Here is a 15,836-nt window from a genome sequence, read left to right as displayed (position 1 = left end):
TATATTTTTTTATTTCTTTTATTTTTATTTAATTTATTATATTATTTTAAACAAATGTAAAATCTAATAATTTCTGTAATATATCATTATATCCTTTCAAACATCTTACACTCGAATAATAGTTTAAAAATGAAATTATATTTTAAATCAAAATTAGATCTATAGCAAAAACTTATAAGTAGCAAATAGTCCATTTATAATCTTCTTCATCATTATTAATATTACATTTTTTCAAAATAAATAAAATAAAGAATATCATAAAAATAGTTAAAAAAATTAACTTTGAAACTATAAATCTATGACACTTTAAAAAATTAATATTTTCAATTAATTTTTTTAAACATTATTTTACTAAAATACACATTAATATTAAAATTGCTATTTAAAAATATCCTTTCATATTATAATAAAAGCAAACTAGCATAAATAAGCATTATTTAAAATACATTAATAAAGCCCTAATTAAAGAGTTTCGTGTATAGTCTTATAATAAATACATTTCCAAAAATTCATTCGCAATAAGTGTAAAATATAATTTCTAGTCATATTAATAATAATTATGATTTATATTTATTCTATTAACTTTGTTTATATTATTATTTTCATTTTTAATATCATTAAATAAAATAACATTTGTATTGTTTTTCTTATTAGTATTATTTTATATAATTTATTTATCGAGAAAATTTTTAAATTCAGACATATTTTAGGTATTTTAATCAGGGCAAGCTTAACTTTAACTTATATAATTACTTTATTTTCTTGGATTTCTATTAATTTTATTATTATTCTTTTGTGAGTTAGTTTCTATTTTTTCTATTTAATAATTTGCTTTTTGAATATCTGATTTAGACCTTAACCTTTACCTTTAATTTTAATTGTTTACATTTTCTGCTTCATTTTATGCTGTGATATGGTCTTTTACGGGCTCCATTTAAAATTTTGATGTTTTCGGTTTATATTCTTCTTCTTCGAAATTTTTCACTTTCCTATTTCTAAAATAGGATTTATAATCTAAAAAATAGCAAATTATACACGCAATAAATATATATACAGTAACAACAATATATACTTTAAACATCAACTTATTAGTAGCAGCATATGTTTTAATTACTTTATTCTCACATTTACCATCTTTATTCAAAACAAGTCCGTTTTCACACTCCAAGCATTTAATATTGCCTGTTTCCGTGCATCTTTTGCATGAGGAATGGCAATGATCGCATGTATTAGTCTCTAGATTTTTAAATTTATTTTAAGGACATTCAGTTTTGCACTCATTTTCGTCTAAGTAAGTATTCTATTAGCAATAAATTTCATTACTACAAAATCCATTAAATAAATAGAGTCCCTAAAAGCATTCTGTACATTAATTAAATTGTTTACAATTTAAACAATTAGAATCACATGGTTAACAATTTCCTTAAGAATCGGGAAAAAAAGATTAATCACATTCTAGTTTACATTATTAATTTTAAGTTAAAAAATAATTCTATTTACAAGATACACATTTGCCCTTTTCTATACATGCCTTACAATTTAAGTCACATAATTCGCATTTTTATGTACTTCTTTTCAAATATGATCCTTCTTCACAAGTATCACATGTATTAGAATTCAAGCAATTAAGACACATAAGATCACATTACTAACACTTTTTATTTTAATCCTCAAATTATTTATTGTCGCAATTATCGGCACATTTTTTAGTTTATAAAAGAACTTAATTATTATTACAGGTAATACATTAATTATTTACTATTCCATTTTCACATGTTTGACAATTATCATCACATTTTTCACATAAATTACTCCTTGTGTTTATATAATACCCCGCATTACATGTATTACACGAAATAGCATTTTAACATGTAAGACAAGATGCATTACATTATTAGCATTTTCTTAGTGCATCTGCATATTAATTTTATTAACAAGAAATAACGCATTTTTTGTCTTAAGTGAGAAAATTATTAAGTTAACATTCCGTACATTAATCATTAGTGGGTCCATTTTCGCACGCTACACAGTTCGCGTTACATTGTTCACATCTATTAGTATTAGTATTAGTATTTAAATATTAGCCCTTATTACAGGATGTACAAGTATCAGCATTATTATCGCAAGTTCTACAGTTAGCGGAGCAATGCGAGCAAAATTAAGTTAAAGGATTTAAATAATTACCATCAGCACATGTAGAACATGAAGTATTATTAATACATGATAAGCATGATGCATTACACGGTTAGCATTTTCTCGTGTTATCCGGATATTAATTGGGTAAACAGGTGTCTTTGCAAGTTTAGTTAGTTTATAAATATTAATTATTATTACAAGTAAGACAAGAAGTCTTTGAATCTTTGCAAGTTTAACAATTTGGATCACATTATTCACATAAACCACTTTAAAAGTTCGCATATTAGTCTTAATTGCAATTTTTAACACATTTTTTTTCAAGTTATTGGTAATATAAAGGAGGTGAGCAGGACAGGCATTTAGTTTTATCAGTACCGTTTTCACATGTAGTACATTGAGCATCACATGGTTCACATTTCGAAGTATTTGTATTTAAAAAGTTGCCATTTACACAAAGTTAACAAGAATTTGCGTTTACACATTTAAGACATAAATTAATGCAATCCCTACATTAAGGTATATCAACTTGAGTATTATCTAAATATTAATTGCTATCACAAGCATCTACACATTTTTAATTTTTTGTTTGTAAAACTTTAGATGAATTGCAAGAAGTACATATATCTGGAGTATCAATTTGACAAGTTTTACACTTAATATTAATACAAGTTTAACATTCCTTCAAATCATTTATATAATAACCTTAATCACATATAATACAAGTATATTTATTATTACATAATATACATCCTTGCATACATGCAGTACATATATTATTTTCAACAAAAGTTCCTTATGGGCACCCTACACATATATCGTCTTTAAAATACTCATTGCTTTTGCATTAAACGCATTATAGATTATTAGTTATATGCTCATTATCTCTACAAAGTATATTTTCAATTGAATATAAGTAGACATATTTATCACTATTGCTACTATCGCCTGCAATTAAAGCTTTTCCTTTTTAAAATGACTATCTAAACCTTTAGTCTATTATAGGAAGTGTATAATATTTATATTTTTGATTCTTTCTTTTGATTACAATAACTTAATCGAATTCTTGATCATAAGATATATCATATACAACATTTCCAAAAATAATTACTGATTTATAAGACAAAATATAATAATATTTTCCGAAGTTAATTGACGAACTATCTGGAGACATTTCTACTTCCTTAAAAGTAAGCAAATCGTAAAATTTCCATTTATTAGAAGTCCCTAAGCAAATTATTTTTTTCCCAATTCCAAAATCGAAAATATCAGACATATAAAATTTATCTTAATTCAGGTTTAGTTTCTTTTTAAAAGTAACAGTATCTTCAGAAAATATTAATTAAACAACAAATACTGTTTCAACTGAAGATTTAAAGCCTAAGTCTAAAATAAGGGCAATATCATTATCAATATCAATTACATGCAGGCACTTATAAGAAGGATATTGGGCCAATCTGTATTTTTTCCCTTTATAAATCATATGCGCGAGGAACTATTTATTATAATCGTCGAAAACAATAATATTTTTTGTATTACAATATTCTGATATTTCATAAACATCTTTTGATGGAATCATGATTTAGTTACAATCATCGTCGAAAAAAGGTGTTTTATAAAAGGCTAAATAATCACTATTAAACATAATTTTTTATTCTTTTTAAATAACAATTTATTTATTCATTTCATAACTATAAATTGAAAAAGATAAAGTTTTTGAAGGGGGAATTGTGTATATATCATTGTTTTCCAAATTATAAAGATCTATTAAGTCTATTATTTAGTATTCACGTCTTAAACGGTTTAATATAAATAATTTTTTCCGGCCTTTTTTTGTCTCAATAAAATAGACATTGTTTTTGACTGCTTCAATCAATCGATCTAGAATTATTTACTTTGTTATAAAACCATCGTCATTTAATATGCAATAATAGTAATATTATCTTCGATTTAAATTTTCATCGATTGGTCTTATTATTATGGCTGATTCTTCAGAAATGTTGTACCAATATAAATATATTTATAATGGATATTATAATGTATTTATTTTATGGATTATAGAAACTAAATAAAATATTGATAAAATTAATTTTTTTCTAATCATTTTTTTTTTTGTATTTTGTATTTTATTTTTTATATATATTATTTATGTTTAAAATTTATTTATAATAATTTAATTGTAAAAAATATCAATTTATTATTATGATAAAAAAAAAATTATTTTATTATTATTGAATGCAATTATTTTCATATCATAAAAAAAATATATCAGGTTTTTAAAATTATTATATAAAATTAAAATATAAAAAAAAGTTATATTTTATCAGATAGTAATTTATAAAATTATTGAGCATATTTAAAAAACATGATATAAATAAAATAACTCAAATTAATAAATTTTAATCTTCTAACTATATTAATTTGTGAAAAATATAATAAAATTTATTAAAAAATTTTAATTTAAATTTTATTATAATAAAAATTATATACATAAAAAATATATTTAATCATAAATTAATATTTTTTTATTTATTATTATATATATTATAATTTAAAATAATTTAATAAAAAACATTATTATATATAATTTTTATTTTTTATCAGATAAATCAAAATTTACCAAAACTTTTTATGAATATAAAAATAAAATCATTACTAACCTTTTTTTTTTCATATTTATATTAATTATTCTATAATATTTTTTTTTAAATATAGTCAATAAATAAAAACAATATTATGTTCCCCAAAATATTTTTAAAAATTTTGTATCAAAGATATATAGTAGTTCCGTAAAATATTTTCAATTATTTGCTAGCAAATTATCAAGAATAATAATATATTATTCACAAATGATTAGAATTAAACAAAATAATAAATTATTTAAATTTATTATTAAAAGAATGATGTATTATTAGATTCTCTGAGTTATATGTAAAAGGAAGAAAATTAAGAAAGTAATCAAAAAAAAATAGGTTTAGAAGTAAAATTGCAAATATAAATTATAATAAGAGGAATCATTAAATATTTTAAATTACATAATCTTTTTATTTTATATTTTTGAATAAGAGTCCAATATAAAAAAATAAATAAAAATAAACTAGAAAAAAAAAAAAAAACATTAATAAAAACTAAAAAAATGAATTATAAATTATTAAAATAAGATATTAAATATTATTTATATAATTATATATATATTTTATTATTTATTTATATAAATAAAAATAAAAAATTTTATTTATACTTATTAACTTATTAAATCATAAAAAAAATCAAAAAAAAATATATTTAAGTATATAAAAATAGTAAATTTTCATTATATATTTTATTAAAATATTTATAATAATAAATAAAATAATATATATGTATGAATATTAAATTATAAATTATATAAATAATTTTATATTATTAATTATTGAAATAGATAAAATTTAATTTATAATAAATATATTATTTTATAACATAATCTGATAACAAACATTTTAATTTTTTTTTCTAAAGAAGAAAAAATTCATATATCATTATTTTTCATGTTATACATTAAATAAATGATATATAAAGTTTATTTTAAAAATGTGTTTATATGTCAAACTAAAAATATGTAACATATATTTATATAAAAAAAATTAATTATAGTAATAAAAATTTCTCATTCGATAAAGTAAGAAAATTATTATCATATAGAGATTTATAAAAGTAAAAGAAGAAATTACTAAGTATATAAAAATAATTTATCTTATTAAATATTATTTCATTTATAATATAAACAGAAAAAAGCTATTAAAAAAATAGAACTTTTACTCTCAATCAAAAATAAATATAAAAAATACATTTTTTTGAATTTATTGTTCATTATTAACTTAAAATTTGCTTAATATTCGTAGTTTATATTGAAATTTTATGACTAGTTAACTATATCAAGTTTTTCCCTACTTTATTTTAATCAAAAAGGTATTTAAGCAATTTTTTAACATTGAGAAGTCGTCTGATTGATAAAAAAGCCTTCTAGACATTATCTGAATGAGTTTTATTCATATAGGTAAACATTATATATAAGACTATTAATTTTTTTAAAAAGGTAAAATTTGAAGAACAATAAATTTTCAATTTAAAGTTGTTTAAAAAGCCTATTAATTATTTTCTAAAAAAATATAGAAAGAAATTTCTCAAAAAACATAATTTTTTATATTCTTAAATCACAACTTTATTTTATTCAAAGATTATTTTTTTTAAAAAAAAAAAAAAAAACTAAATTTTTATAAATATGTAAATAATTAAATATCGTTTTTTAGTGCCAATAACAAAAATTATATTGACTACAAACTTAATTTGAATATATGATGCATTATTTACATGAAAGGTCATATAATTGACACATATCAGATATCTTACAAAATAAAGTCCCAACTAACTCAAAAAGTAAGTATGACGGTGTAATAATTATCCATTATACTAGAAAATTAAATAATTAGAAGGTTTAGTTGTAATTTGGAGAAAAAAATAAAATATACTAACTGTTATTTTTTTACATATAAAAAAAAATTATTTTATGTTATATTTAGTGTATTTTTTTTAATTTTTTAATTATTGTTTTTTAATTATAATTCGAAAGATAAAATTCTTGAATAAGGTGATGTTCTTTTGTTTATAATGTTTATATATAAATTTAATCTTGCTTTAAAATTAGAGAAACAAATTCAGATTTTAGTCTGATTTGCATATAAGCAGCCCTTGCTTTTATATTAGCTGATTTTTGTATATCGGACATACATTTATAGAAGGTTTTACTAACTTTATTAAAATATATTAAATTAAACAAGATGTGCGCTTTGTTTTTGTTCTAATGTTATTATATATCCAGTTTCTATATATAGTTTTTATTAGATAAAAGATTTAATAATATAATTTGTTTTCTTAATAAAAGCATATATCACTGCTGTATCATATGGGAATACTTTACTATTATTATTTATATTATTAAAAATTTAAAAATAAATTTGTTAATTAATTTTTTGTTTGCCTGAAAATAAAATTATCACTGCATCAAATCAAATAATTTTTATAAATATATGTAATGCTTTAATTGAAAAAAAATCCCAAAAATATTAAAAATAATTTTATACAATAATATAGATAATATATTTTTATGTTTTTATTTATTAATTAAAGAATAAATTAATATTTTATAATAATATATAATAATAAATATTTATTAAAATAAATTTTAATAAAGCATATTTTTTTATATATTTAAAAAATAAAATGATATATATATATTTTAATTAATACATATATATTTTTATTAATTAAGCATATTTTAAATTAATTTTTTTTTTTTTTTATTAATAATAATAACTAATTATAAATTTATTTTTAAATTAAGAAAATAAAAAAAAAAAAATTATAAAATAAAAAATTAATTATTTTAAAAATAAAATAGTATTAAATATATTAAAAAATAAAGGAAAAATATAAATAATAATATAAAAAATATATCTAATTTTTACGTATTAAGTAAAAATAATAAAAAAATGAGCTAAATGTCAATTATCCATAATATTCATTCCAAAATGAAAAAAGAGAGCCAAATAGTCCAACACACACTTCTCGAGCTTTCCAGGAAACTGAGCGAAAAATACGAAGCTAATATATATTTAAAAAGAGAAGACAATTAACATTGTCGTTCATTTAAAATACGTGGAGCATTTGCATATTTCTCGAAATTGACTGAAGATTAAAAATCAAAGGGTAAATAAAAAAAATTAAAATAAATAATATATATAAATTTGAAAAAAAGATATAGACAGACATATATACATATTTATATATATAATTTTAACTTATTTATATTTTATAGGTATAGTTACAGCCTCAGATGGAAATTTTGCTTTAGCTGTATCTTATTTATGTAATTAATATAAAATTAAAGGTTATATTTTTCTTCCAAATGTGTGTTAAAAATAAAAAATTGAAAATATTCAATAATTTGGTTAAGAATATGTTGAAATTAAGCTTGTTAATGGAGGTTTTTACGAAGATGCTGTTAAATATGCAAAAGAGTTTAGCTAGTTAAACAAGATTTCATATTTATCTTCATTTGATGATTAAACTATGATTGATGGAAACGGCACAATTGCTTTAGAGGTCCTCTAAGACCTTGAAACAGATTTAGATTATTGTTTTGTCCCTGTAGGAGGAGGTGGTCTTGCGGCTGGAGTTTCTTTGGTTCTTTCTTAACTTTCTCCAGATACGAAATGTATCGGTGTAGAGCCTGATGGCGCTTCTAGTATGAGTAAATCCTTAAAAGAAGGTCAGGTAGTAGTATTAGACTCAATAAGCAGATACTGTGACGGTTCTTCAATAAGAAGAGTAGGAGATTTACCGTTTAAAATTTGCAAAGAAAAACTTTCTTAAGTCCATGTAGTTTAAGAAGGCCATATAAGCACTACAATCCTCTTTTTATATGACATAGGTATAATTGCAGAACCTGCAGGAGCACTGAGTGTGGCTGCTTTGGATTTTTTTAAAGATGAAATAAAGGGAAAGAATGTTGTGTGCATTTTAGCTGGAGGAAATACGGAACTTTCCAGATTAGATGAATTTAAAGAACATTCTTTATTATATGAAGGTTTAAAATACTTTTTTTTAATCAATTTTCCGATGAGATAGGGTGTTTTAAAGGAGTTTATTGTAAAATGTTTGGGACCTACAGACGAAATCTGCTAACTTTAATTTCATAAAAAGCCTAATAGGGAAAACGGACCGGCTTTGGTTACTATCGAAGTAAGGAAAAAGGAAGAAATATTAAAAATTTAAGAAAACATGAAAAAAATTAACCTTAAATATTAGATTATTAATGAACAAAGGGAATTATATGATCTTTTATTTTGAAAATAAAATAAAATTCTTTTATTATTAGTATTTGTATATATAGTTATTAATATTATTAATAAATAAATATATTTAATTTAGTTAATTCATAATATTATTATATATATTTTTTATTTTTTCCGTTTTCAAAATATATTACAAACAGCAATTTATTCTTATTTAAGTTCTTCAATAACTTCACTTTTATTTGATTCTTCTTATCTTTAACATTAAAAAAATTTATATATGTCTTGATCTTTTTCCTATTCTAAATCATATTCACTATAATTTTTATAACCAGGTTGAGATGTTGATACTAAATTATAGATTTTAATTATTTTTTTTAAATATATAAATACTTAAATCAGGTTTCCTAGTTTACGTAGTATAAGTGATTCTAACACCAGCATCTTAAAAATCATCATATATTTAAACTTTTTTCGATTGTCTTTTTAGCAAATCATCTTCGAGTATAACTCCTATGTATATATATATATAAGTATATATATATATATATATATATATATATATATATATTTATATATTTATTTATACTTGTTTGATCCTCTGAAATTTTTTTTTATTATTAATCAATATTTTAAGAATATTTTTATTTTATTAGATAAGAATCCTATTTATTTCTAAAATTAAGATCATTATTATTAACCGATTTACTTTCCATAAATAAATTATTTCCTTATTTTTTATTATCAATAATATTATAATTAACGTCTTTTTCTATAGGAGGTACCTATGATATATATTTTGACCTCAATTCATCTACATTATTTTTTCTAATTTAACTATTAAAATTTATATCATTAAACTATTATTACTAATATTATTATTATTATTATGGTTTTTATGAAATATCTAATTAATTATTACTCATTAAATTATTTTAAGAAAGATTTAAATTATTTTAATTATTTAATATGCCAGGCTATTTATAAAAATATTTTTATGATTAATCTGGAGTTGTTGGTCGGCTTGATTTTTATCCAAAAATCTTCTATTTTTTAAATCCTGAATTCTACATATAATTTTAATTATTACTTTATGAATTATAATTTTAGTTATTATTTTATGACATATAATTATAGTTATTGTTTTAAACAGAAGGACCTGCATATGTACTTCTAAATTATTAATTTTATTATATTTAAGATTATGCTTATTAATATTATTATTATTATTATTGTTTTATTTCTTAACTTATTATTTGAGAATTATTTTGTTCTATTCCATATTTTAATTTTAAATCATAATTATTGCTATCTTTTTTTTATATATATATACAATTTTTATATTTTAATAAACTTTTACTTGGCGTTATTGTTTATGCCATTCTTGGTTAAATATAAGACATTGATTTTTATTTTCTTTTTTTCTAATATATAATATATTTCGAAGATAATATATATATTTTTTTATTTTTTTCTCTTTAATATATTTTCGTAAAAAAATAAAAACTAAACTAATATTCGTTTTTTATATATTACGTTTTTTTTATAATAATATTTTATAATATATATAAAAAATATCAATTTTTTTTCGATGTTGCCTTCTTCTTTTTATAACTTTCTATTAATTCAATAGAAACACCCACAAGTACCAAACCTACACAAGCCCATTAATATCCATTCAAAACATGTCCAAAATACACTATACTACATAGAACTGTGAAAAACTTTCTTGTAGTAGTAACCAAAGCAAGTAAGAAAGGCCCAAAATTTTTAATTGTATAAAATATAAAAACTTACCCAATACATCCCATAAAAGAAATAGAAAGAATATCAATAAAGCCTTCTCTATAATTTTAACAGAATTCAATAAAACTCCAGAATTAATTAAATATAAGAGCATATAAAATAGAAAAGATAGAACACCACATAGATGTGATTTACATTAAGTACCAACTAGATGGATTATATAATTTTCTAGTCATATCTTACTTTTCAGCAAGCATACCATCAGAAAATAAAGAGCCTAGAATAAGCGCTATTCCAAAAAGTGATGTTTATTTAGAATTGCCGGATTTTTACTTAAATTATATATATATATATATATATATATATATATATATATATATATATATATATATATTTCTAAGTTATTATAAATTTATAATTAAAAAAAAAAATACCTCTTAGAGATTAAATCCTACTATTCCTATTGTTACTATAAAACCACATAAATATTAAGATATTTGATGATTAGTTTTTCCAAAAATCAAACCAACAATCAAAACCGAAAGTACTTTACAACTTTTAAATAAAGCTTATAATGGATATGACATATATTTTAAAGCTGTATTACTACCCAGCATAGAAAAAGCATTATAAAAGCCATATTATATTTAATAAGATATAGGTATTTTTTTACTTTAATCATAATATATTATATTCACTAAAAATGCTACTATAAAAGAAAATAAGCATTGTAAAAATAGAAGAGCCCAAGGTTAATTGAATCTAGTTTATTCTTATATAATGTTACTTTTGTATTTAGTGGAAAAACTAATATTTTTATTTGTTTGTTATATATTAAATAATTTTTATTTTTATAACATTTTTTCTTAGGTTAAACCATAATATATGTAAGAGACATATATACCGCCTACTCCTAAAATAAACTTGAATTCTTTTCTATCAAATATATTCATTTTTTGGTTTTTTTTTAATTTTTATTATTTTTCTCTGAGAAAAAAAAAAAAAAAAATGATATTTGTTTAATAAAAAATAAATATAAATACATATATATATATTTTTAAAATTAAAAAGAAATTTGGAATCATATAAATAAAATTAATTATTAAAAAAATATAAAAATAAATTATTTTTAAATTTTTTTTTATTTTTTTTGTTTAAAAAAATAAAAAAAATAAAAAAAAATATATATATTATAAAATGTCAGAAAAATAAAAACTTTAAATACTATAAAAAGAGTTAAAATAATTTGGTGATTTTCAAAATCTAATATCATTATAATAACTAGAATAAATACTTGACTAAAAAGTAAACAAAAATATATATAAATATATCAAAAAATATAGAATAATGGTATATATGACAGACAAATAATATAACAATTATACTAATAAATGGAATATAAGTAATAATAAGGCAAAGAAACAACTATGAACTTAAATAATTTTTTTTCAACATATATAGAAGCGGAAATAGCTTTAAAAAAGAAGATTTAAATTTGTAAAGATTAATAAAAAAGTCTTTTTGAAAATAAAAAAGAACTTGAAAAATAATTAAAAAAAGCACAATTATAAGAAACAATAAACATACATGGAATTTCCACTCAATCTAATTTATACGTTAAAGTGCATTAATTAGAAATATTTACAAATGAAAGAATTCACCCATATGTTTCTTTAAATATAGGTCATATATAATTCTAGACATAAACAGGATATGGTTCAAAAGTTCAATATTAGAAATAATATAATTTGTAAAAATATATATATATATATATATATATATATATATATATATATATATATATATATATATACTTTATAACATTAATTATAATTATATCTATAATTATAATCTTATTAAATTAATAGTGATATAACAACCGGAATCGAATTATTATAAATAGAAGCTATCGATTATAATAGATTAAATCCTAATTTATCATTAGGTTCAGTAACTATTCCTCTTAATATTTTATAAGATTAAAAATTGCATGAAATGAATGAATTTCAATTAATTTCAAATGATATGAGAACTTCGACTGGGAAGATATATCTTTCTTTATAATTGACTCATTCGCAAGTATAAATATTTATTAATTATTTATATAGTAAAATAAATTAATAAAAGTAAAAGTTTTTAAGCGAAAACATTTTCAAAATAATTGATAATATTAAATAAAACGAATAAGATTTGTTTGATTTCGAAAGAGACTTAACTTTGTTATATTAACCATTTAAAGAATATTGCAAAAGATTCAGTAATATTAGTTTAGAAAAGGAAATTTAGTTTAAACCCACTCCCATTAAGGTTGAAAAGCCAACTGAATATAAATAAATAGACTTAAGGAATACTACATTACAAGGAATAGTAGAAGTTGAAAAGAACTCATTTGAATATACTAAATATTTCTTTTTATTATTTTTCTTAACTATCTTAATTTGTATGTTTTATAGGGCTTAGTTTTTCGATGTAATTTTTCATATAAATGATATGTTTTTTTAAACAAAATAAAAAAATAGCTTACCATTTGTTTGTTTTGCTTTTTCTTTTATTTTTTATAAGCTTTTGATCATTTTAAATGCAATTTATTGTTAAAAGGCCTTTCTTTTTCTTTGTTTCTTGATATATTATGGCTTTTCATTTATTCCAAAAACTGGTGGATTGTAGATTAAAATAAATATAATAGTCTTAATTATATTTATGATGTTTATGACATTAATTTAAAAAGATCAACTATAATTTTTAGTTATCTTTCAGTTTTATTGAAAGTATTTTTTTTAAAACAAAATTAAAATATTTATTTTATATTAAAAAACTAGTTGATTCTATTAGTATAAGTATACATAGTTAAATAATAATTGCAAAAACAATTAGAAAATTAATCATTTATAAAGGAAAGGTTCGTAAATGTTAATAATTTCAATAGAGAACCTGGATATGAAGGAAATTAAAACATTGGAAATAATTAAAATTCACCTGAATATATAAATGGTAAATAATATTATATATATATATATATTTATTATTATATATACATATATATATATAAATATATATATATAAATATATATATATATATAAATATATATATATATATGTATTTATATTAAAAAAGCTTAATATGTCAGAAATTCAAAAATAAGTATTATAACTAAAGTCTGATTAATATAAGGTATTTTTTTTTTTTTCGATAAAATGTTTATATAAAAATATAATTTAATTTTTTGTATTATTTATTAAAAAAATAAATATATTAATTCATATAAATAATTTTTTTTTTTTTTTTATTTAAATAAAAAAAAATACTATATTTAATAAAATAAAATACAATTTATTTATATTTTTTTTTTTTCAAAAAAAAAAAAAAAAAAATATACAAAAACCAATTTCATTTTATTATATATATATTTAAAATTATAACCAAATAAAAAAAAAAAAACAACAACAACAACTAAAAAAAAACAAAGACTAAAATAATCCTAAATTTATTAAACCTTATAAATATGGGACAATCGAACTAGAAAATCTCGAACACGGAACTCAAATTAATCGACTACAACCGTTACAAATACCAAAAAACGATCGAAATAGATGAACGATATGGTGAAAACCTTAAAATATATCAAGATTCGACCTCATCACATCGTATTACAATAATCACGAAACATTTTGACCCTTAAATAAAAGATTTTAAGTTAGATGTCTAATAAAAATTATAAAAACTTAGACATCCTGCCTTAATATAATTATTAAACACTCACACCAAAATAAAGAAAAAAATGTGCAACGAATTATGTACACTAAAATTATTATATGAATACATTGATAATGATCTCTAAAACGACATCTAATCTCGCCAAAAGCAAAATATTTTTTATCAAGAAAACGAGCTTTGGTATCTTATAATAAGTGTAATATCAGCACTTGCCTATTTAAAATAAATGTAGTTTTATCATGACGACATCCGCCCATATAGTATTTGTTTAGATTTAGAATATAGAGTAAAACTTATGGCAGTTAATTCATTTATAAATACTGGTTTATGTTGTTATTAAGATATTCTGATGTAAAATAGGCCTTAGAATATATATATATCACCTTTATAATTAGGTGCTTTATAATATAAAATAAATAAGCCGAAACATAATATTACAAAAAGCGATATTTTTAATTTAGGAGTGGTTATTTTAGAGTGTTGTTTATTAAAAAGCGCAAATGATATATATTGTTTTGACACTTATAGAATATCTTTAAAGGAGAAAATATAAGAAATATAGAATACTAGAAGATATTCTGAGAAATTTCTCAATAATTTAATATAAATGCTTACTTTAGATGAAAATTAAAGATAAGATTTAGATTTTTTTTATGATAAAATTACTAATATGTCAATTAATGGTATATATAAGTATACATGTATATTTATTTATTTTTTTACGTAGAAGAAATAGAAATAGCAGATCATTTATATTCATATTAATTGGTAATCTAATAAATAACATAGGAAGTTATTTTATAATAATAATAATAGTAAAAATAGTAATAATAATAAGTATTATTATAATAAAATAATCTCCCAATAGAAAATAATGAAGAAGAGTAATTTTTGTTTCCAAATTAAGGCGAGGCTTAAATAATTTCGCCTACTAAAATCGCTTTGATTGAAACTGAATAATAAACGCAAAAAAATAAAATGAGGAAGAAAAAAACATTATAAATAATAATAATTTAATACCTATTTCTTAAAATATAAGTAGAATAGATGCCTCTAATATAAAAGGAATAGGAGAAGATTAATCTAAAATATAACATATAACACCAATTTCAAATAATGAGAGTCTAAATAGTTATTTATTATATAAAAATCAAGAAGAATAATCAAATAATTTGTTTTTAAAAAATAATAATTAAAAATTATAAAATGTAAATTCTTAATAAAATTTATTGATTTAGAATAATAATCCAATTGAAATTGCAAATTAGTTAAAACAATTATTGGCATAAATGTATCCTTAATAATAATAATAATTACTTTAAAATAATCTTAAATTTAATAATAATAACTAGTTTTTTAATTAAAATAATAATAGTTAAATGTATAATAATAGTTTTAATAATTAATAA

At 19.3% G+C, this 15,836-nt stretch overlaps 4 protein-coding genes across 4 annotated transcripts, besides 12 other annotated features; 2 read left to right on the top strand and 2 right to left on the bottom strand. All coding sequences in view use genetic code 6, as the record gives it.

Moving 5' to 3' along the window:
- On the bottom strand, positions 1 to 4,195 carry IMG5_088900 (zinc finger lsd1 subclass family protein, putative; the record flags this gene model as incomplete). Its single annotated transcript, XM_004035744.1, has 2 exons — positions 1 to 2,358; positions 2,512 to 4,195. Coding segments are annotated over 2 exons (3,664 nt in total), but the record flags the coding sequence as incomplete, so codon positions are not given.
- A 2,492-nt stretch (positions 4,196 to 6,687) lies between these two features.
- Positions 6,688 to 6,730: a microsatellite.
- Positions 6,731 to 7,399: 669 nt separating this feature from the next.
- Positions 7,400 to 7,437: a microsatellite.
- A 211-nt stretch (positions 7,438 to 7,648) lies between these two features.
- IMG5_088890 (threonine dehydratase, putative) lies at positions 7,649 to 9,021 on the top strand (the record flags this gene model as incomplete). The annotated part of the gene is made up of 2 exons (XM_004035743.1): positions 7,649 to 7,878; positions 7,928 to 9,021. Exons 1-2 carry the CDS (start codon positions 7,662 to 7,664, stop codon positions 9,019 to 9,021), a joined length of 1,311 nt encoding a protein of 436 aa, XP_004035791.1. The 5' UTR covers positions 7,649 to 7,661.
- Positions 9,022 to 9,484: 463 nt separating this feature from the next.
- Positions 9,485 to 9,545: a microsatellite.
- Positions 9,485 to 9,554: a microsatellite.
- Positions 9,555 to 10,035: 481 nt separating this feature from the next.
- Positions 10,036 to 10,114: a microsatellite.
- Positions 10,115 to 10,387: 273 nt separating this feature from the next.
- Positions 10,388 to 10,428: a microsatellite.
- A 52-nt stretch (positions 10,429 to 10,480) lies between these two features.
- Positions 10,481 to 10,514: a microsatellite.
- Positions 10,515 to 10,543: 29 nt separating this feature from the next.
- On the bottom strand, positions 10,544 to 11,665 carry IMG5_088880 (hypothetical protein; the record flags this gene model as incomplete). Its single annotated transcript, XM_004035742.1, has 2 exons — positions 10,544 to 11,044; positions 11,147 to 11,665. 2 exons carry the CDS (start codon positions 11,663 to 11,665, stop codon positions 10,544 to 10,546), a joined length of 1,020 nt encoding a protein of 339 aa, XP_004035790.1.
- Positions 11,052 to 11,106: a microsatellite.
- A 203-nt stretch (positions 11,666 to 11,868) lies between the features above and the next one.
- Positions 11,869 to 11,893: a microsatellite.
- A 210-nt stretch (positions 11,894 to 12,103) lies between these two features.
- On the top strand, positions 12,104 to 13,874 carry IMG5_088870 (hypothetical protein; the record flags this gene model as incomplete). Its single annotated transcript, XM_004035741.1, has 6 exons — positions 12,104 to 12,209; positions 12,396 to 12,462; positions 12,581 to 12,662; positions 12,840 to 13,181; positions 13,607 to 13,703; positions 13,828 to 13,874. 6 exons carry the CDS (start codon positions 12,104 to 12,106, stop codon positions 13,872 to 13,874), a joined length of 741 nt encoding a protein of 246 aa, XP_004035789.1.
- Positions 12,469 to 12,525: a microsatellite.
- Positions 13,711 to 13,819: a microsatellite.
- Positions 13,875 to 13,997: 123 nt separating the features above from the next.
- Positions 13,998 to 14,040: a microsatellite.
- Positions 14,041 to 15,836: the final 1,796 nt, after the last annotated feature.

The sequence above is a fragment of the Ichthyophthirius multifiliis genome, assembly GCF_000220395.1.
Source record: "Ichthyophthirius multifiliis unplaced genomic scaffold scaff_1120509250682, whole genome shotgun sequence".
Taxonomy (NCBI): Eukaryota; Ciliophora; class Oligohymenophorea; order Hymenostomatida; genus Ichthyophthirius; species Ichthyophthirius multifiliis.
This window is presented reverse-complemented; position numbering and strand designations above follow the sequence as displayed.